Raw genomic sequence first — 21,996 nt, 5'->3', positions numbered from 1 at the left:
GAATAATTTAAAAAGTTTGACTGGTCCAAAATGAATGTTTTGTTTATTTTTGTGGAAGATATCTGACGGTTGGTTCCCACTTCAAACAAGGCTTGTGAGCCAATAGTATAACGACGTTGGTATCACGTGGTATCTCTGGGTTGTCAGCGATCAGTGTTGCCAGTTGGTGTAGAAAAAAACTGGCTGAGTTTGACGTTAACTGCCTGGCAACCACTTGTTGTGAAGTGAATGCAAGAATAAGAATGTGACATCTAGTGGCTGAATGTTATCAATAGCACCTTTAAGAACAAACTGGAGAGATTGTTGCAGTCAACAGCTTCCCCATTGAGTATGATATAACTTAAACAAGCTACAGGGACTTGAATAAGAAAAACGATGTTTAGAAACTGATCACTTTTGAACTACTTGGTTGTTCGCCATTGTAGTGGCAACAGGAGAAAATAACTGTCCAGTCATATAAATTTAGTAGTATATAAACTTCATGCTTAACACTAAACACACCTGCAAGCTCCAGGCTTGTAAAAAGCCATGAGAGAGCCTGCTAGTTTGAGTTTGTGTGTGTGAGCATAATTCTCTTAGACACAGAAATCTTAACTTCTCATAGAGATGTGATGTGTTCTCTGAACGCTGGTAGCATCACTGAGATGGAATTAATAGCATGTGCTCAAAGTAAACAAGTTAAAATGTCAAGATATAACATCCCTCCCTTTTTTTTCCCCCCCCCCTGAGCATACATATAATCATCATCATCAAAGTATCTCATACATACGCCACAGACCGGGAATGACTGTATGGTTTACAGCTACAGTTGATCCGCTGTGAGTTACCATCGCTGAGAGAAATAAACATGTTGTCTCGCAGCGAAGGTCAGGCTGATAAATCTTAATATTTGTGTATACGATCAGCACTGTTTGCTCCTTCTGAGAGCCAGTCCCACCACACAGTCTGACCGGCTTGATTCAGCTTTGGCCCAGTGTTGTCCTGTTACCCGCATTTTGACCTAAATACACTTAAGAGATTTAAAGGTCCAGTGTGTAAGATTTAGGGATATTCATAACTGTTTTCATTAGTGTATAAATCACCTGAAACTAAGAATCGTTGTGTTTTCATTAGCTTAGAATGAGCCCTTCGTATCTACGTAGGGAGTGGGTCAGCTTTGCGGAGTCCGCCATATTATACCGCCATGATTCTACGGTAGCCCAGTACGTTTTTACGTTACCTGAAGGCCAACATAGTTCTCCGACACACTTGGAAAGGGAGTGGTCAGCAGAGGGGCATTCAGTTGGTTGCAATTTGCAACCTCACCGCTAGATGCCACTAAATCCTAAACACTGCTCCTTAAATATCTGATGCAATTACCATGCCAGAGAGACAACAGTTGATATGAAGCATTTATAATATTTTTTGTAGGTTTTGTGTTTGTCTTAGTCCAGTCTATACATTAAGCAGTTCTGTATCCAAGTCTTAACAATTAAGGTGGACTGGGCTGGCAAGTTGGCCCATTTGATGCCGTTACTTTCTTCCTCTGGAGCCGTTCACCATTACACATTATGAAATGAGATGTGAATACAAGTTAAAATATTATAACATTCAAAATGGGATGATTTTCAGACAGAGTAGTGAAAGTGAAATTGTCTTAACATCATTACTGGCTCTAATGAAGTGTTTCCTGTGTTCCTCAGGTTGTAATACCTCGTAGTCCAGTGCAGGCCAAGGGGCTGCTCCTCGCCTGCGTGGCTGACCCGAACCCCTGCATATTCTTTGAGCCCAAGATCCTGTACAGAGCAGCAGGTAAGCGCGATTTTATCTGAATATAAACCTGAAGGTGACAAGTAACTAAGCAGCACTTTTTGCAGCAGTTTTGTTCATTTGCTCCCCCTCCCCTGATGTTCAGCATCGTGCCTCGGTGGCCCTCGATCTGTTTGCCTCGGAACCTTATTGAAAGCAAATGTTCTCCCTTTTAGAGGTGTGAGGCAAGACAACCAAACAACATGCCGGACCGCAAGCAACGCAAGTTAGATCAGAGTGTGAAGCAGGCCGTCTAAATGGGCTGTGAAGTGTTTACAGTGCCCAGTTGAATCCTCTCTCCCTCCTCTCCCTACGCGGAGGGAACATCAGTGTTGAGGCCAGCATGGCTTTGGGCAGGCTGCCGTGCAAAAAGGCGTCCAGCAAAGTCGTAATAAACGCCTGACAGTTGTTGGCAGCTGTTGCTAAACAGTGCTGCCTCGGCTACATGATGATAATTTGATGTGCATGATTAAGACAGCGTTGGAGGGCTTGAAGATGATGTCTGAGCCCATTATTGTAATGAAAGACAGAACCAGAACAGATTGGTACTACCAGCCTCGAAGCAGAAACTTTTGATTTTCACAGGTTTTGTTAGTTTCCCGCTTTGATAAGAGCCAGATGAGATTGGGAAATATTACAGCCGACTGCTGAGATTGTTTCAATTATGGCACGAGGTTAGTGATCCTTGTCCAAAACATTTCTCATGTTACCGTGCAGTGTGATATTAAAACCACTCCTCAGTACAAAGGGAGTGACTCCAATCATCACATCTCCCTCATTGTTTCTTGCAACAAAATGTATAACTCACAGCCCACTCACAGCGAACTTCATTTGCATGTCTTTTATATTTGGTTCTACAGTAGAAGCTTGGTGACGTAGTGACTACACAAAAAAAAAAACTAAGGTGCCAGCTAGTTGTTGCATGTAAGTGCTATTCACAACAGCTTCTCGAACTTCTTTCTATTGTTTCTGTACTGTGCTGTTTACTCCCCCTGGCATTTTGTTGTCAGGGTTGTGCATCATTCAATGAAGAGTTGTTTTTTTTGAAGAGGAGAAAAAAATATTCCTAGTTAACAAGCTTGCTAACTTCTTGATACCTGTCACCGAGCAACCATTTAAGTTTGCTTGCCAGTAGGTCAATAAGTTCACATAGTTTATTCAAAAGACTAGTGCAGTGACCGTTCAAAACGTGCCTTCTCAGAACGGGATGATTGCTTGGCTTCCAGTATTGCTGCTTGCAGCTTTCTTGAGAAGCGCTGATCCAAACAACTTCACACTCAACACTGGGCTCTCTTGGGTCCTGAGCAATACACCTGCCAAGTGTGAAGTCCATCGGATGAACGTTTATCGAGAAAATTGACGGACAGGCATGCATACGGAGACTCCTTCCATTTTAGTTAGATGTATTTGTACCATGATTCCTGTCTCCAGGGTTGTCCTCGACCAAGGGAATTCTTAGTCGACTAACACTCACAATTTTATCGTCTAATGGATTAGTTGATTTAATCGACAGATCTGTGAAACTGAATTTCACCACAAAGAATCACACAAAAGCACCACTTTAAATGTTGTGTTTACCAGAGGTGTGCCCATACGTTTATTGGAAATGATTCATAAAAATCAAAAAGCATAAAAAATGACTAATTACCTAAAGAAATGTTAGTCAACTAAGAACAAAACGACGAAGAGGGAGCAGCCCTACCTCTGTCATAACTGTCTGCAAACCATTCCTCTCTGCAGAGCAGTTTATACTCCAACAGAGAAGGTTGATTAGAGCTGGATGGTGCAACAGAGATAAAAAGCTAAAATAGCTTACACTTTTTTTTTATATGTCTGGATCTCAATTCCCTCAAAGGTCAGCACTGTCAAGACAGCTTGTTATGGTCAACGGCACAAATTTGTGGGTCAGAGTTCACCAATGTTTAACTGGGAAATGCAATGGAAATTTGCAGGGATTCACTTTGCACTTGTGAGCGAATTCACTGATTGACTGATTTTGCTGCGAGATCTTGTCATTTTAAAAGCCTGTGTGACCAGGCTTTTAGATCTATAAACTACTGATGATGAATAGTTATATACATACTGTCTTGCCTTTTCTACTGTTATGAAACACAAAGTGCAGCCTGAGAATATATAATAAAACATAAAGGCAGATAGTTGATGCAAGCGTATTATTAATGCCTTTAATACCTCACAGCTGTGGTAAGACTAATAATCTGTCACAGCTGTGTAGGATTCAGTGGCTGTGAAATAATTGACTGACATTTAAATGGTCCAATTATGATCATGCGTGTTGGAAAATGTATAGCACTGTGTCAGAGCAAGTCATTCGGTATGATGATATAATACAAGAATGATGTTTCAGATTGATGTGGTTCAACAGAGCAGCCAGGAGCAGGTGTCTGAGTTCTTGGCAGTGTTTTGTTTGTATTGGTGCTCAGTTGATATGGATCTTGGTTTATTAGCCTCTTAGGAAGTGATGGCATAGTACATCAGTAATATGCTGTTTGTAAGAGAGGTCTTGCTTGCCATGTTATTTCTTGCAGCATTTCCAGATGGGCTGATGCCAGATAGAATAGATACATACAAGTCTGTGACAAGATATGGGTCAGTCAATCAAGTCAACATGACTCTTGAGACATGTTTGTAAGAGGATGTGCCTACTGACCAGCTGCTTATCTCAAGCTGAAATGAACATATCACTTTCTGGTTAACACGTGGTCCCTTTTTTATTTCTGGGTTGTTTTTTTAAGATTCTTTATGTTTTGAAAGCTGTATCACAAATCACTCATCCATCTGACACAGGGGGCTTAGTAGTGGTAGCATTTCAGGAGTTATTTTGATGTCCTGAAGGGGCAGAGCGAGCCAGCCCTCGTGCCATGATCTCTGCCTGGATTATGAAGTCATGTTTTTAATTGCAGCGGCCTCTCTTTTCTCGTGCAGAAGAGGATAAAAACCACACATTTGTCTCGTCAAGGCCGTACTGTGCTGTGGGGCCTGAGACTCCACTTATTAAACCATAACCTAGTTTTCATAATTCAATTTTACCATTGTGCAAAATGCTATTATTCCACTCTAAGGGCCTATTTTCTGTCTCGTCTGGAAGCCTAAATCAGGAGTTACTTATGATTCACTCGAGCCCTTTTATGTTGTTTTAATATAGTCGGCGGGGTGGGCAATTTTTCTTTCCTTTACGGCTTCTCAAAGGCTTGAAAGGATCATGGAAGTCATTCAAGGTTTCCAGAAAGGTCTCAAACCCAGCGTCTCCCCAGAGTATAATTACTCGGCCTAATTGTAAATTTGACTTCATGCGTTGCCGTGTAGGAATGCTTTCAGCAGTTCGGCTCAGCGTCCACTCACACTTTAAGATCCCGTGCTCTGTGTGTTTTGCAGCCAAAGCCATGATGGCGAATGAGATTAAGATAGTTAAAATACTGCATTTAGTGATAATACGTTGTGTCTGGACAGTGTAAATATTGCTAATAAGCTGCATGTTTAAGAGCGATGGCAGTTTGAGTTTATGATAAGTTTTTGCATTGTAATGATTTCCATGACCGTGCTTCAGTTTTCCAAGACATTATTAACTATTATTCAAACCATATACTTACATGCACTTTGTCTTGGACTTTGGTTCAAAGAGAGGCTGGCGGCGAGGCCCCCCTTTTTGGACCGATGCCCCGTTTATGTGGCCTCTTTTCTGATTGATATCCCATCCCACCGATGTTTTGTTGTCAAGATTAATCAGGGTTATGGACTCGTAGCTGGCAAAAGATATCATTAGGTCATGCATCAAATTGTGCTGATCTCTGTTTGAGCGATGAGGTTCTGGAAAAAGCATGAAAAAGCATTTGTAATGGGCCAGATAAAATGTTCTAGAGTAGGAATTCTGCTCTTTGACGGTCTGTCATTTCACCAGTTTGTCATCTAGTCTCATCTAATCATTTTGGGTCCGGTCAGTATGGGATTTGAATATTTTACATAAAAACCACAGGGTACATAGTGTTCAGAATCGACCACAGTTTATTTTGCGTGTGAGCTTGCATGTAATGTGTTTGCACGTAAGCACTGATGGAATATTAATCTGTCATTGAATGTGTGTGTGTGTGTGTGTGTGTGTGTGTGTGTGTGTTTCCTCAGTGGAGCAGGTTCCCGTGGAGCCATACACCATCCCACTCTCGCAGGCCGAGGTCCTACAGGAAGGAAGTGATGTCACTCTGGTTGCCTGGGGGACACAGGTAGGCGTTCCTGTGCATCATTGACAGACTCAGTGGGTGACCTGAGCAGTTTTAAGTTGCCATCTATCTTTGGATCATTTTCCGTGGCCACAGGAAAAAAAGGAGTCCAGCCTCATCTCCACTAAATGACGTTTAAAGCCACAGAGGCGAGCAGTGGATTAACTTTAAGCCTTTCAGAAGCCCCCTCTGTCCCAGCGGGGTCTCTCAGCTGGCAGTCTGTTGCCGTATCTGCTCCGACATCTCCACATCATCAAGGCTGTTCTCGTCTCTCCGCGTGTTAACACCTCATGTCTGCCGCACACTTTCCATTGTTGCCTTTCTTTTCATCCGAGAGAGTTTATTTTCTGCAGCTCTGTATCAAGATGCCTGTAACTCACCGGGGGTCATCCCCGACTTTTATTCTACCCGGCCACTTTAACAGGCTTATCCAGGCCGTAATGTACCTGGTGCACAGGAGGGGGGTCGGAGGGCATTGAAGGAAAAGTTCTCCATCAAAGCCAGTATTATTGTTGAAGGGGTGGACAGAGAAGAAACGGGGATCCAGTGAAGTAGTGGAAAGCATGGCTCTCCTTTATGAAATGCCACTCTTCTTTCCCTTCACCTCATTACTCCCCTCGTCTGTCAGGTTTGTGCAGATGAGAGTAAAGAAAACAACTTTCACAGAGTGGAGTGAAAGGATGAGTGCCCAATCCTCAGTTTCTGATCGCCCAAACAGAGGACGTTTTCCCCCTAGTCTTAACAGTCTCTCCATTAATGATTTCTCTCCCTCAGAAAGATCCTCTTCATCAGCTGGAAATAATGAAATGGCGGCATCATTCCATAATAAATCTTTCTAGTTATTGAGTTTATTTGTTCTTTGGGCCCGTATCTTTCAAACTGGCTCGACTGTTGAGTGCTGACACTCTTCTAGTTGAGATGATTCAGATTCATCACAGTGATTCTTATTTAGAAGCAGCCAATAATGACTGCCAGTAAATATGGACTCCACGAACTCAAGTACTTTATTACACAAATGATGAATTAATGGGAAAAACTTGCACTCCATGTTTTAAAGTTTAAATAGCTGTTTTCAACTTTCTGTTTATTAGGCACTGATCTGCAAGAGGCTGTTCGTTCCTCAGCAGCAAGTACAATAAAAATGCTTTATGATTAATTATTTTTATTCTCTATTTTCATTTTTTAGCTCTTACCCGATTGGGCAAGTGAGTTAGCAATTTTCTTGTGCCGGGCAAGTGGGCATGCTTTATTGTTGATTCCTGTTTTGGTGCAATGCCAATACTTTACCGTGGATATTTAGAGCAATCTTGATGCCTTTACATGATGAATGTTTGTTTTTTGGACACTTTGCAGCAGCTTTTTGAATCACAACTAGGCTGCTTGTGTTCTAATAAATATTGCAGCTCTGCAGCATCTGGAGGTAATCAATCACCATAGATTTTTTTTAGTGCCCATTAGTATTGAAACGCATATAATGCACAACAAATGTAGGACAGAGTTTATGTTGTAGCAGACGAGAAAGCCTTGCCAAACTGTAAACTGCCATAGCTCATTATATTTAAAGGCATTGCTCCTTTTTCTTTATCCATTTAGATCCATGTGATGCGGGAGGTGGCCAATATGGCTCAAGAGAAACTGGGAGTGTCCTGCGAGCTCATCGACCTACAGACCATCCTGCCCTGGGATGAGGAAACTGTTGTTAAGGTAAGAGAAACACACATACAATCACAAACACAGCAGCCTGAGCAAAATGCGTCCCAAAACTGTGAGCAGCAGTAAAGGAAAGCAAAGGGAAATTCTCATTTTCTGCTGAGAAATTATTTCATTTATTTTTGTGGCATTCCTTCTGGTGACTATTAACCAATATTCTAAATATATTTTTGTACCATAGTCTGTTTATTTCTCTATTTCCATCTTTGGTCACAAACTGTGTAGCCATGCTCTGCATCCCCAAGTGATTACACTACAATAGATCATTTAGATCATCATTTGGCATAAATAATGTTGCCACTGAAGAGCTGCTGTTCATCGGAGTCGTCCTCCTACTGTAGATGTGTTTATTGTGATGCAGAGGCAATGTTCCTCTGGACTGTGTGGTTCTCTTCAGCGCTTGATAAACAGGATTCCTTCCACATCTGGTAAGACTTGACTACTAGTTTATGTTGCCACAGCTTAATGCAGGCTATGGCACTCACCAAAACAAAATATTTTATTTGGGATGCTTTCTAGTGGGTATTCCATCTTTATTTATTTTGAAATAGGAGAAGGAGCACAACGCAAGGCAATAGTGACATCTCTCCTGGTCACCATTGGTGAGTGTCGGTAGACTAAACCATCAGGAGAGAGTCTGATTTTTTGAAAAGCTCTTTGGATATGAAAACCAAAGGTGTGTGTTAAGGCAGACCTCAAGGAGCTTCACAGTCGTATATATAAATCCTCTCCACTCTCAGTACACTGCTTTTGCAATGGCCCTTGAATATGTCACAGGCTGTCGCCTTGTGTCAACATGGCTGCTTTTTGCAGCTGAATCACCAGATACATTTTAATTAAGGAGTATTTATTGTCCAATTTTCACGCTCCTCTGGTGAAACATACGACTTTGTCAGCGAGCACAGTGCTGTTCCTGCTGCCAAGCAAATCTTATAACCAACAGTTAAAGCACAGGATGAACTTGTGGTGGGAGGGTAGTAATTTAAGAGGGAGTCAATTGGAACGGATGGCAGAGACTGTAGTATTGTGCTGCCTCTGAAGGACTTGCAACTCGAAGTGAGCAGTAGTCAGTTACAGATTGTTTGCTGAAAGAGGGGACTTCTCAAGTGAAAGTGGTAATTTTTTTAGTAGTAGTTCCCCATTAAAACCACTGCCATGAAATTGAATAGAGTGTTTATGTGCTGCTTTGTGGGCTTAATGCCAGGCCTGCCACCTCGGACTTGTCAACAGCATCTCTCCTTGCCATTTCCTCCAGCCAGATGCCCTCTTGAATGTCTATTCATGTCAAACCCATAAACCAATTTCTCCACAACCCTGCTACACACACACACACACCACACACACACACAGAGATCCTGTTCCCTCATTCATATCTGGCAGTTAAGTCACTGTTGCATTACACTGATACACTGGTATCCCTACAGTGTTTTTTTTGTTCTCCATTGAGACCCTTTTTTTCCTGGCGTGTTCTGCTGGCTGAGCACAGAAAGTGAAGGCACATAATTAATTCCAGGCTAAATCATGATTCTTATCACCCAGACTAATGCATAGGAATACACATTAAAGGCCTTTATTTTATCTTTTAATTAATCTTAAGTGTATAGACAAAAATTCCAGACATGCATTAGTCAGAATGAAAAGCAATGTGCAAATGCCACAGTTCTGACAAGCTTACATAAGACTTGTCAATAAAATAAAAGGTGGTGGAATCAACACTGGTTTGATGTTCCTTTGATGCATAAAAGGTGCTGAAGGCATAACACTGAGATAACCTCTGGTGTCCAAAGGGTAGACATGTCTGCCTTTGCTCATTTGCAACACTTGGCATGAACTTTGCCCGTGTTGATGCCACCTTTTTAGAATTTATGTACATGCGTTACAAATGTGTTTTGACTTGCATAGGAAGTGTTTGTGTGCTCTTTGTGTTTCATATTTAGCCTATTCAGCATGTGATGGAATGAGTTAGATCTGAATCAATTAGTCCATTAATTGCCTTGTCATTTAACAGAAATGTAATCACAAACAGTGTTGATAATCACTTCATTGTATAAATTATTTTTTATGTAAGAATTCAAAAAAAGCCTCCAGCTCCTCAAATGTGATATTCTGAAATCTGATTTTCTCTGTTTTATATCATTGTAAATTTAATATCTTTGTGTTTTGGACTGTTGGTTGGACGAAACAAGCTAAGATGTCACCTTGGGCTCCGGGAAACTGTGAATTTATAGACCAAACAATTAACTGATTAATGGCCGATGAAATAATTGTTAGTTGCAGCACTAGAATGAGTGAAATCGGCTTCATTCATACAGTGTAATTGTGATGTATACTGCTATATGCTTACCTGAAAAATTGTCAAGCTGATTATATTCTGTCATTGACAAAAAAATATTCTGATAATTATTATTGTATTAGCCCCTGTCTCAAGGATATACTCCAAAATGGACAGGAACAGTGAATACACAGAGTTCCGTTTATACTACACTGAGTGTCTGCATAGGCATATAGTCCTTTGCAGCCATGCACATGCCAAACGTATAATGCATAAATGAGAAACGCAGCCCTTTGTGTCCTCAATAACCCTGCACAGTGGTGCCCTAACTACTGGGTGCTGCAGCTGCTCTGGGCTGGCATAACGTCTAGATCATTCTGTGGCTGCAGCTCTGCTGATTCTCAGACATTAAGAGTTGTGTCACACAGCAACCCACCCATGCAGAACTAGTTTAATTTATATACTGCACAATTTTAGGGCTACAGGTAATGGTTATTTCCATTACAGATTAATGATTATGAGATTATTGAGAAAGTTTTCTCCGACTGGTGGGCGGTGCTTGGTATTTTCTCAACTTGATCTCAACATGAGTGCCTGGTCACAAACGTTCTCATTTTACAGCTAAACAGTACACTATAAGATGTTTTCTGAAAACATTTGAGGGGAGAAATAGGCATTACAGTAACAGAATATTGATTCATATTTGATCAGCGCTGCCTAGTTTCACCGTTTGATCGAAGTTCCTTGAGTGATTGACAGCTGCTCAGAGACGGGAAGTCTCCAGCTCAGCTCTGATTGGTTGTTTTCATCCGGTCTGTGAAATCTTGCAGATGCCGTTAGGACACAGGACACAGAGGCACATTTTTTTCAGATTACCTGTCTCATGCACTACTGTTAGGACATAGTGACCATTTTATAAAATAACTTTTTTTTAATCATATTTGTTCCAATTCTACCCACTGCAGCTTTAAGGGAATTTCTTCAAATTTGGCACAAACATCCACCTGGACTCAAGGATGAACTGATTGATTTTGCTGGTCAAAGGTCACTGTGACCTTATGTCCGTCCCATTCTCGTGAACGTGATATCTCAGGAACGCCTGGAGGGAACATGGCACAAACATCCACTCGGACTCAAGAATGATCGGATTCGAATTTGGTGGTCAAAGCTAATTATGACAATTTCACCGAAATGTCACAGGATAAAATTATGAAGTGATGACATTTGGGACAGACATGGATATAAACTGCAATTTAACTGGTTGGCGGAGGCATACAACTGCGAGGCAGTAAATCTAGTTCCATGTCAAATTACTGAAGTGATGAATTGATAACCAAAATTGTTGACAATTAATTTTCTGTTGATTGACTAATCGCTTCAAGTCTTTAGAGTTTGCTTATTACGACAAGGCATCAGTTGTCAGCATGTATAAATTTTATTCTTGGACCTGTAGTAGTTGAACATGAGCCATGCCTTTTCTCATAACTGATGATAGCAGACCATAATAACAAACTATTACCAGGAGCCTAGATTATATTTTCATCCCTGCATATAATATGATTTATCCTGAGGCATGGTGTGGTGTAAAAACCTAGCTGACGTGCCTTTTGGCTTAGTAAATAAAGAGTTTGTGGAGCCTTTTGTAAAGGTTGTTATCCTCTGATAAATGGATTTTTGGGACCAGTGCTATTCTTAGCTGTAGAGAGGGAGTACCCAAGACATTGTGTCCACTTCTTAAATCAAAAGATTGGACACCAGGTGTTAAGCTTTTTCCGGCTAGCACACATCTCTGTAAAGCTGGCCCTTTTTGTACCGCTTATTAACTGGCCGTCAGATGCGGTGAGATAGGCCGTAGACACACATCCGGCTGCTGGCAGAAGCCGTTTCCATTAAAATTCCATGTGAGTCACATCTACCATGCGCATCTTTCTGTCAAGGATGTGTGCGCATGTGTCTATGTGTTTTATGTGGTGAGCTGATTTGTATGTAGCCGGCGTGTTGTTTTTGAGCGTGGTTTTATGTATAACACAAATGAAGAATGATGCGTCTTTCAGCATGAGAGATCATTAAGGCAGCGCTCTGAAGGGACATGCCATCTTTCTGTTTCCTGAGGGATCCATTCTGGCAGCCGCCGTCTATACTTGGATCTAAATATATTCAACCCTCTCGTTGACAAAAGGAATCATGGGCAGAAATTGCTGTAAATGTAGAGAAAAAAAGTGAGTGTATTTTGACCCGCCGTCTAGAGCTGAGCGGTCCAGTAAATGTAATAGTTGTTCTTTATGGGATGAACAAAATGGCTGGTTTACCTCTGCCAGACCAATGGCTCAGATGATATGCTGTGGAAAGTCTCCCTGTCGTGTTTGGGCAAAGTGCGTGTGGAGATGTAGTTGTGTAAAGATGCTCATGGGCGCACATGGCTGCATAAGAGCATTTAATTCCTCACTGAGTGGTCTGCTTCACCCCCTGTTGTTTAATGGCTTTCATTGTTGTTCAGATGGCCAGTTAGCAAACATTTCCGTCCGTTATTACATGTATCCAGTCTTGTTTGATTTGGCTTTGAGTTGGCCAGTCAGCAGTATAAAAAAATCTCTGCTCTCATTATTGTATTAGTCCATCATTGCTGATTCAGCCTCATTCTCAGGTTTTCCAGATTCCAGATCCGGCCAGTCAAGTATCGGAGTGGCTCGCCAGGGCCAGTCCATAATACAGTCATCGGTTCTTTAACCATGATTGGAGACGGCACTTCCCACAGCACCACACACACAGGTCCCGCTGGGCAGCAGCTTGTGGACCTCGACAAAAAAGCCTCTTATTTTCCCCTCAGTGGTTCTCCACTTACTGTAAGTTCTCCACTGTGTGACTGCTCTCCAACATCGAGCACATCTGCCCTTCTAAATAGGCCTGTCTAAGACAAACTCACTGGCATCAGTTGGCTGATGTGGCCATGGTGAAGTTGCAATACAAGAGAAAGCCCCACAGAAGGGCTCCAAAGTCCGTGTGCACTTGTCATCAATATTGAAATATTGAATTGTTTCCCATCTTTATCCCTCACAGGGCTGTTCATTCTTTTTTTCAAAAAGTTCTAACAAATTCGAGTTTACACGTAATCCGTTCAGATTAATTTAAATGTAACACATATAGCGTAATGCTTTTTATGAACTTCTCACAAGGGTCCTGAGAATGAGTGTGGCAAAGTACGCAGGCAGATGAGGATGTGCAGTTTACGTCGCTCTAGAGATGGCACGGTGAGGAAATGTTCCAACCGGTTGATAAACTTGTGACAACACGGGTGTTACCAGCATTTTACAAGAAAAGATGACGCTCAATATCTGTAGAGCGCTTACTTTGATCTTTAACGCCCTATCTTTGTTGGTAATTTTGCCATCAGGTGTAGAAGCCAAAATACTATCACACACTGTTTCTCCAATGCTTCGGTGTCATGATTAACCAATCAGCGTGACATTGCTAGTGTTGTCCTTCATTTTTATGCCTCCACGGCAACCACCGTGGCTGAAAGCATTATGTTTTCAGGTTGTCCGTCCGTCCGTCTGTCCAAAACATTTTTTTGAACGTGATATCTCAGGAACGCCTTGAGGGAAATTCTTCAAATTTGGCACAAACGTCCACCTGGACTCCAAGATGATCCGATTTTGGTGGTCAAAGGTCAAGGTCACTGTGACCTCACATCCGTCCAATTCTTGCGATATCTTGGGAATGCCTTAAGCAATTTCTTCAAATTTGGCACAAACGTCCACATGGACTTGGACAATTCCAATATAAATTGTTTTCCCATGTTTGAATATCAAATAAAAAGTGGCAGCCATAATCTGTCCTGATCGATGTTTTACAGTGCTGAAAGCGAGTAATAAACACTGCAGTGTTTATAGCTCGCTTTCGCTTTTTATGACTGATGTATTCAAAGGCTCAACTTTACATCCCTAATACTTTTGCTAAAAGGTAACTGCACAAGATTCAGTGGGCCAAGAGGCTGTTACTGAATGGAGTGGTAAAAGAGAAAAGCTGTTTTTATAGCCTCTGTTGTGTTGGTATCTCTTAGTTACTCGCTGAACACAAAGCTCGGTCTGTCATTTCTCTCCTTTTATTATCTCTGCCGTTCTCACTCTCGCTTAGCATTATTGGACTCATCCCACAGATGTTTGTTCATTTCAATCACAGGGAGTAAGTTAGCGGGGGCATGTCCTCTTAGCAAGTCTGTGCAAGCCTGTGAGTTTGCAAGTCCCATCTGCTCCCATAAAAGACCATAAGTCATAATCCATCTTGAATCTGTCTTGAGTATCGTCCCCTGTAGCCTTGAAAGGTGGATGATGAACATTGAAATTTGTATCCCTACACCACAGCACAGCAATAAACGCGTGGTCTGCAAACACAAACACAAAGATGTGTGAAGACAGTAACTTTACATTTGCTACTTCAGGCCCAGAAGCATTATATTATTCTCACTGTATTCATAATAGCTTAGGCTAATACTGTATAATGCATATAACCAAAGTCCTTATGACCAAAATGGAATTTAGCAGGCATTACCAAGCCTAGCATTTTAAACAATAGATGCTTTGCATGTGAGTTGCAGCTATTGTTCAAACTATGACTTGTCAAAGCAGTTTTTGAAGTTGTGTAAAATAATGCCAAAGTGCTTGTCATTAAATGTTTGATATTCGGACATCTTGATTTGCTGAACCAACTACCGTGAATGTGTATTTGGGAGCAGTGCTGATTCTGATGCTATTCTATCAGGAATTGAGCTGGCCTGTAAGGTCCCTGGTGTGCCTGGTAACCGTTTTCTCCAGCTCATTGTCTTCTCTTAAATGTGTGTAAACTTTCTCCCTCAGTACATGTGTCTTCTGGCCTGCGCTCAAGCTGAAGTCTCGGTGACTGCAGCGCTGCCTGGATCTCGGCCCCTCGCAGTGATGCAACCAATTTGGCTGAACCTGTTCAACCCTCAACAACATATGCAGAAGGAGTCACTTAAGGACTTGCAGTGCACAAGTGCATAAATGTGTCAAGTCTTGCTGCATATAAAAACATTTATATCCATGTCCTGAACAAAGACAGAATTTGTTGATAGAGGAGGAAGAGATGTGGGGGGGGGTTGCTTTAAGGAGGAGTTCGCAGCAGCAGCTGTTCTGATTCTTGGAAGTGATGCAGGTTGCAATGTCTGCGTGTTCTGAGTGCTCTGGAGTCTGTTGACTCACTGTACAGATAAGACCTCCTTATCAAGGCTCTGCTTACCCCCTCACTTTCCCTTAATGGTTTCAAGCTGTAATGTGTGTCCCGAGCCAAAGACGGCTGGTAAATACGGTGTGTGGAAGCAGGCGGGAGTCAGGCAGGACGCAGTACGCTCGGATATGTTTGTTTGTCATGCGCTGAGGTGGAAAAAGACAGGAAAGCAAATTGACTCAGGGGAGCCACCAGTGTTTTGTGCTCAATGTCAAGTCCAACATGTTGTTCTAGTTTTGACGGCTGTGGTTGTTATTGTTTTTAATACCTCTTACCATAATTATATGGGGTGAATAATCTGTCATATGAAGTTGTCGTTAAGAGATTTTAGCAGAGCAGTGCACCCTGGACCGATGGAAAATATTCAAAAAATTGCTACAACACATTAATATGAAACATTAAAAAGATGGCACTTTAAAAAAAATATTTGATTGTCTGTATTTATGCAAAACTGATCCTGGCTTCCCCCAGATGGAAACAATCTTTTGATAATGAATAAAAACTTGCTTTACACCATAATTTAAATATTTATGACCAATAAAGTAGCCTGGCTGTTGCTTTCAGTGGGAAAATCAAACAAGTAATATTAATGAGTTTTACCCCCCAACCGCACTCTTCTCAACCTCTTCTGAACATGTTTTGGAAAAAAATGATGTAATATCAAAATGTTGGAGTGTCAGAATTATTGTGGGTAAATGAGCTTTCAATTTGATGATCAATTTTCCTTCTGGAAAGAATCTGCCAGGGGTTTTTCTGTTTCCCAAATTTTTACACATGATTGTTCTGCCATATCTGGCAGTAGCGTTTTTAATAACTCCATAGTAAACATCAAGAGTTTTGCTCTATTCACAAGAGACCCTGCGCTCAGTTACAATTCTGATGATGTCAGCTACGGTTCCAAAAACTTGAAGCATTTATATTTTTGTCAGGTGGTCAAATGGGAAAAATATTTTTTTTAATTTTGATTTTGACTGTTAAGAAGCCAGAGAAAAGTGACAAATTTATATTTTACAAGGGCTGGATACTTTCCCTATCCCACCACTCTGCTTCGACATCTACCACTCATAGCAGCCTCATTATCGTTGTGTTTCGGCTACAATCATGTTGAATTATGAAAATGTGTGGAGCTCTTCCAGTGAAGCCAGGTTTCTGAACGGCCACGTGGAAATTTAACAAATCTGCTGGCGAATGCTGGTTCAGATCACGTTTCCTTGATCCTATTTCGCATGTTGCATGTGGACATGGCACAGCGGGTTTTATTTAAGATGTCATCACATCAATAATGCTGAAACCCTACCTTTTAAACTTGTTCATCAGTTGTGCTCCACCAACAGAGATCCATCTTACTACTTCAGTTAAGATACAGCAGTGTTTCGCAACATAATCTGAACCCGGCGACATCGCTTCTCGTCTTTGTTCCAGCCGCAGCTTCCTATGACTTTTGCATTTCGATGAAAGCCAACGGAAGATCGTACAGTAGAAATGATGGCCAATCCTTTTTGCTTCATTTCCCAATAAGTAAGATGAGCCTTGAGTCTTGTCATTATAATAATGATTTAGAACAGCAAATTATGGCTACCAACAGATGGCCTCCAGATAATGGTCCAGGACCTGCCTGTTTCTGCTGTGAAGACGAAGAAGGGCTTGTTTCCACTGGATTTTAGACTAGGCTAGTGTTATTCAAATAAGAGCAAGGCTACAGGAAAAATTAACTGCGAAACTGTCTGGACAGTAATAGCAGGGTAAATGAGCATCCGTGTAATCGTAACCATATGCTGATACAAATTTGTATTTGTTTTCTTGCAGTAATCGCTGAGTATGATAAAATGATAACAGACAATCCCTACCAAGAACCAACAAAAGTAGTAATGTTAAAGCAATAAATAAATATACAAATAACAGAATAAATCATTGCTTTAATGTGAATCTATAAAATATTTAATGTTGGATAACAATGCAAGTAAGGTTTTTTTTCATTTTAGTAGTCTTTTTAAAGTTGCATCTGAATCGATGTGAAAAAAGTCCAAAGACATAATTTATAGTTTAGCCTTTTTTTTTTATCTGCTTTTGATTTTTTTCTCGTCTTACCCTTAGTGATGGCACCAAATTTAAGCTTGGATCTGTAGAGATTTTTAAGCTTCTGTAGTTGTTGAAGACATAAATGGTCTATTAAGACTCCTACTTTGGTACTTGTACCACAGGGAGTACTTATGCAGTTGCCAGGGGGTATGTCGAAAGATTGTGGTGTTTCTCAGATAATTTGGGGGAAAAAAAAGAAATTCTTCTTTGGTAAAAAGAAATGCGTATAATGGTGTGAGACTGATTTTCAGCAACAAACTACGAGCTACAACAGGCCGACTGCACAGAACACCCCTCTCAACGAGCTGTTGTAACAACTTCACAGCTCATGCTGTGATAAAAAATACATTAAACTAGTTAGCAATCGAGCAAAAGTCAAGAGATGGTTGAAAATGCTTTTGCAATACCAATGCAAACTTGACCAAATCAACTGGGGAGGAATAAATAAGACCTCAAAGACCAAATGTATACTTAGTTATACTCATGCTCTCCCCATAGTGTAACTGTGTCAGTAAGCAGTCTGTGGAAATAGCCTCTCACTGTCTGATTTTCTTAATACATCATCCATGGTCTGTCCCCTCTGTCCTTGAGATAACGGCAACTAAAATTACACTGACGACAGCCAGGAAAAACGGCTCCAGTGATTTCTGCACATGCTATCAAATACAAGGAGCACCGAACTGCTGTTAAGCTTATCTGATCCCCGATCAGTTCAACCACTGAATGATCTGTGAGAACAACTAATAAGAGACAGAAAGAAGGGAAGGGGAAAAAAGAAGAACGGGTAAAGTAGTGCCATAAAATTAAGAACCAACCATCCGCAAACACACTCATGTGCGTGTCTAAGATCTCATGACGCCCATTGGTGATTGGCCATGATGTCTTAGCATCTATCAACTGTTCTCAAAGTTTGCTATTAACACGTCAAATGTTCGAAAATTTAACAAATGAGAATTCCACATTATTGGTCTGTAGGATGTTGGAAATGTGCAGGAAAAATATTTTTTGAAATGATGGCAACCCCTGCTGTGTGCCAGAGGATTGTTCCCAGGAAAAACGTACCAGACAATGGGTGTTTAGAACAGCAGACCGTCAATCAACGAGCTGTACATTCAATCAGATGTGTTTTAACAATTAGTGGGAGAATCCAAAATGGATTTTTATTGAAAAGTGTCATATTATTGTGAACCTATATATCATTTAGATTATCTTGCCTTGGTGATACCTGGCCAGATTTGACACCCAGCGCAGTGGCGAGCAGACGCTGCCTTTATCTGATACTGTGGTCTGGAGCCGGGACAGGGATGGGGGCAGGCAGCCTGCTAGTGATTAGCACACAGACGGACCGGGCTCCTGCCTGTGTTTCCCTTTCAGTTGTGGGGTCTCAGCCAGTATCTGCTCACTGGCCCACCGCAACACTCCTAATATCTTTGGCCCACTGTCACACACACTGGAAACAATCAAAGTAGAAGAATATGGCACAGGAAGAAAGTGGCCAGAGGTTTGGGCCCCACTCCCTGCATTCTTATTATTGTAGCCCACGTCTATAATTACAATGTTAACACTGAGCTTTTTGGACCGAACCAGCAGGACTTGGTGGAGAGAAATAAAGGAAACATGTGGGGCAAGAAGGAGCTCGATAAAGATTGGAGTCAGGAAGGGGGGGATTTTGGGGGAATGAGGGGGCGGGGGTGGGGTGGGGGGAGTGAGGCATACGTGCCTTTTGGCTGATGTGTGTGTGTCAGAACTCTGTCATGTGTCGCGCCGCAGCAGTGTTTCGATGGTTATATCAGTGGAAAATTACTCATGGTTGTTGTTCTGTGATGGGTCCAGCTCCTCTTTCTCTCTCTCCTGGTGTCGCTGGTTAAAAGTATGGCGTAATGCAACACTGCAAAATAAGAAAAAACCTTTGACCAGCACTTCAGTTTCCAGCATTTGGGTAATTTATCTAGATTAGATGTGTACATCACAACATTTGTGGTTGATGAAGCCCAGTTGTGGTTTACCCAGAATTGTTAAGGTAGAGTAATGTCCCCTCTGTGTCTCCTCAAATCCCCCTTCTCCGCCCCTCACTTGAATGTCTGCTACTGACTTCTTTTCCATTCTTCCTCCTGGCAGTAGCTAGTGCGCACATACCACAGCTAGGCACTGGAGATTTCTCAAATTCTTCCCGGTGTCACTCACCGGAGAAATGTGGCCAAATCCACAATTCGACGCATTGAAAAATCATATAGGCTCATGATAGATAATAAGAAATAGGATACATTTTGAATTTTAGCCATGGTTGCTCTGTTGTTTTTGAAAGAGACAGACTAGCCAGTGATCAGCGCACTGTGCCACTCACCCCAGGATGTCTCCCATACAGATCAAACAGATGAGATTAATTAACAGACACTGTTGAAAATGGGCTGACACGTTAAAATTGGGCAGAGAAAGCACACTTTTTCTCTTCCCTGTCTCTCATGCAGTGATTGTTGGCCGAACGCGATTTCGGTACCACATGATAATGATAATGTTAATGATGATGAGCCCAGTGACCATTTTTGTTATGAAGCGAGCCCTCTGAAAGCAAAAGGCACTTTAGATTGGGCCGGTTGTTGCTGTTTTTGGGCCAGGTCGTCATTTTTCCGCTGGAGAGGACGGTTTAGTTAAGGAGCCTTGGCCAGGGGTGTGGGCAGATTGAGATCATCGAGGTCAGCTAGGCCGATAGCAGGACTGAGTGGAAACGGCTGAATGTCTGAAGTCACGAGGACACGGAGACATCCAAGAGGTCCGCTCAGATACAACATACACCAGCAGATAGTCTGTTGCCCAGGGATTCTCCAGGTCCTTTTTTTAAAAGTTCGTTATAAATCATGAAGTCTGTTACATAACCTGAAACCAAACCAAAAAAGTAATAAACTTTTTCATCAATCTTAAATGGAGGTTTTTATGTTTTTCTTTTCTCAGCAGCTCTTAAAATGAATAAGAAACACATTTATTAATGTGTTATGCATTTTTTTTTTGCAATATTTTGAAATTCCCTTTCGAAATGAATGATTGGCAATTGTTAACAATTATTTAAACTCAATTATTTTAATTTTTTTCTTAGACTTTCCATTTAGTCTTCAGTTTTGTTTTTTTGACTGCACTTCACAGAGTCCGTAGTTTGGCCAGCAGCTCTCTGGTATCTTTTATACTGGAGTTGCTGAGTTGTCATAAAGTTAAAGCTCATTTTTCAAAAAAAGGAAAATACTGTTTTTGGACATGTTGGTGTAAACAGTGTAAAGGCCTCTGGATGGGTCTTTCCCCATGACATTTTAGAGCCAGTGTTGTTAGGAGATGCCTTTCAGCCTCTGTGGTGTGTTACTGACTGGAGCATCAGGTCCCTGTATAGCCTACAAGTGTTGATACACATTTACCATGCAATTTAAGACATTTGTCCCTTTGCAACATTCAACATTTGGGAGGACCCATTGTACAGATAAGTTTGTTTTCCACTCAGAAAATGGAAGCTAGCCAGCTACGCTAACTAGCTTCCACTCAAAAAGTTGAGGCCAAGCTCACAGGAAGAGTGCCGGGCTGTGAAGCAAATGTTTGTAGTGGCCAAACAGTGGAATTACAACTTCCGTGTCCGTCACGTGATGCCATTTGACCCAAAAAGACCTTTTCCCACAGACTTGCATTGGGAAAGAGACGCCTATAAGTCAGCGGATATTTTTTTTTCAGCTAAATTAACTCCCCAGTATGAACACTTGAATAGCCCTTATTTAATCATTAGGTCCTAAAAGTTGTAAAATGCACTAATAGCCGAATCCAGAGTTATTTCCCTCCCTCCGTTAGTGTGAATGAGCCTGAGATCGAGGGCTGGAGCGAGGGCTGGGATGCGGAGTTAAAGGAAACGCTACTGCGCCTGCTCCATAGGCCCAGTGGAAGATCGCCAGAAGATACGGGTACTTTATCACTCGGCAGTATAGCCATTTAAGCGTCATGCGCCACTGAGCAACTCTCATAGGAATGAACGGGAGCCCGCCTCCAACGCTGTATCCAGTTCTCTTTATACATCCATGGTTGAAGCTAGTTAGCCAGATATTCCCACCAGATGTTACTTTTCAAAGAAAAAGAGAAAACAAAAGAAAGCTGTTGGCTGAGGGTGAAAAAAATGTGTCAAGCCTATGTATTTGTGCTGAGTGTGCTTTTAGTGGAGCGTATCACGTCATAGCACCTAGCGCTTTCAGATTGTGTTAAATTGTTGTTTGAGTGGGTGTTCTGTGTTGAATATCTGTATTCTAGTCAGTCTGTATGGTTTTATCTCAAGCTTTTTATGTTAACATTTGGGTGGGGTTGGTGTTGGGATTGAAAATAGGGCCAATCTGTTGCAAATGCTTGGGGTGTATTTTGATCCCAGTCCGTCACTGGATCCAGCTGTGATGACGGCAAATAACCAGACAGACAAAACACTCAGGGTATATACACTCAATACATACATTCATCCCCTTTTTTAACATAGTGTATATGCCCAATGGCAATTGATATACAATTGAAATTATTCCAAAAATTGTCACGGTAAATTATGTTGACTGTTGTGTGACTGTCACAACAAAATGGTTTAGTCACTGTTTATAGAAGAGACAAATATATTTGGGACATGGACACTGTTTGTTTTGCCCAGTATTGATGGGAGCCAGATGCATT

At 41.5% G+C, this 21,996-nt stretch overlaps 1 protein-coding gene across 2 annotated transcripts in view; it reads left to right on the top strand.

The window, feature by feature from the left end:
- bckdhb (branched chain keto acid dehydrogenase E1 subunit beta) overlaps nucleotides 1–21,996 on the top strand; it is a 55,414-nt gene that overhangs the window by 11,726 nt on the left and 21,692 nt on the right. The window contains exons 6-9 of one of the 2 annotated variants that reach the window (XM_037784966.1): nucleotides 1,683–1,791; nucleotides 5,926–6,023; nucleotides 7,614–7,724; nucleotides 14,856–15,067. In XM_037784966.1, the coding sequence (XP_037640894.1) occupies nucleotides 1,683–1,791; nucleotides 5,926–6,023; nucleotides 7,614–7,724; nucleotides 14,856–15,020 (483 nt within the window). In that variant the 3' untranslated portion in view covers nucleotides 15,021–15,067. Of the gene's footprint in view, nucleotides 1–1,682; nucleotides 1,792–5,925; nucleotides 6,024–7,613; nucleotides 7,725–14,855; nucleotides 15,068–21,996 lie in introns of those variants that run through there. The other variant, XM_037784965.1, reaches the window with a different exon arrangement.

Source organism: Sebastes umbrosus, chromosome 11 (assembly GCF_015220745.1).
Source record: "Sebastes umbrosus isolate fSebUmb1 chromosome 11, fSebUmb1.pri, whole genome shotgun sequence".
NCBI lineage: Eukaryota > Metazoa > Chordata > Actinopteri > Perciformes > Sebastidae > Sebastes > Sebastes umbrosus.
This window is presented reverse-complemented; position numbering and strand designations above follow the sequence as displayed.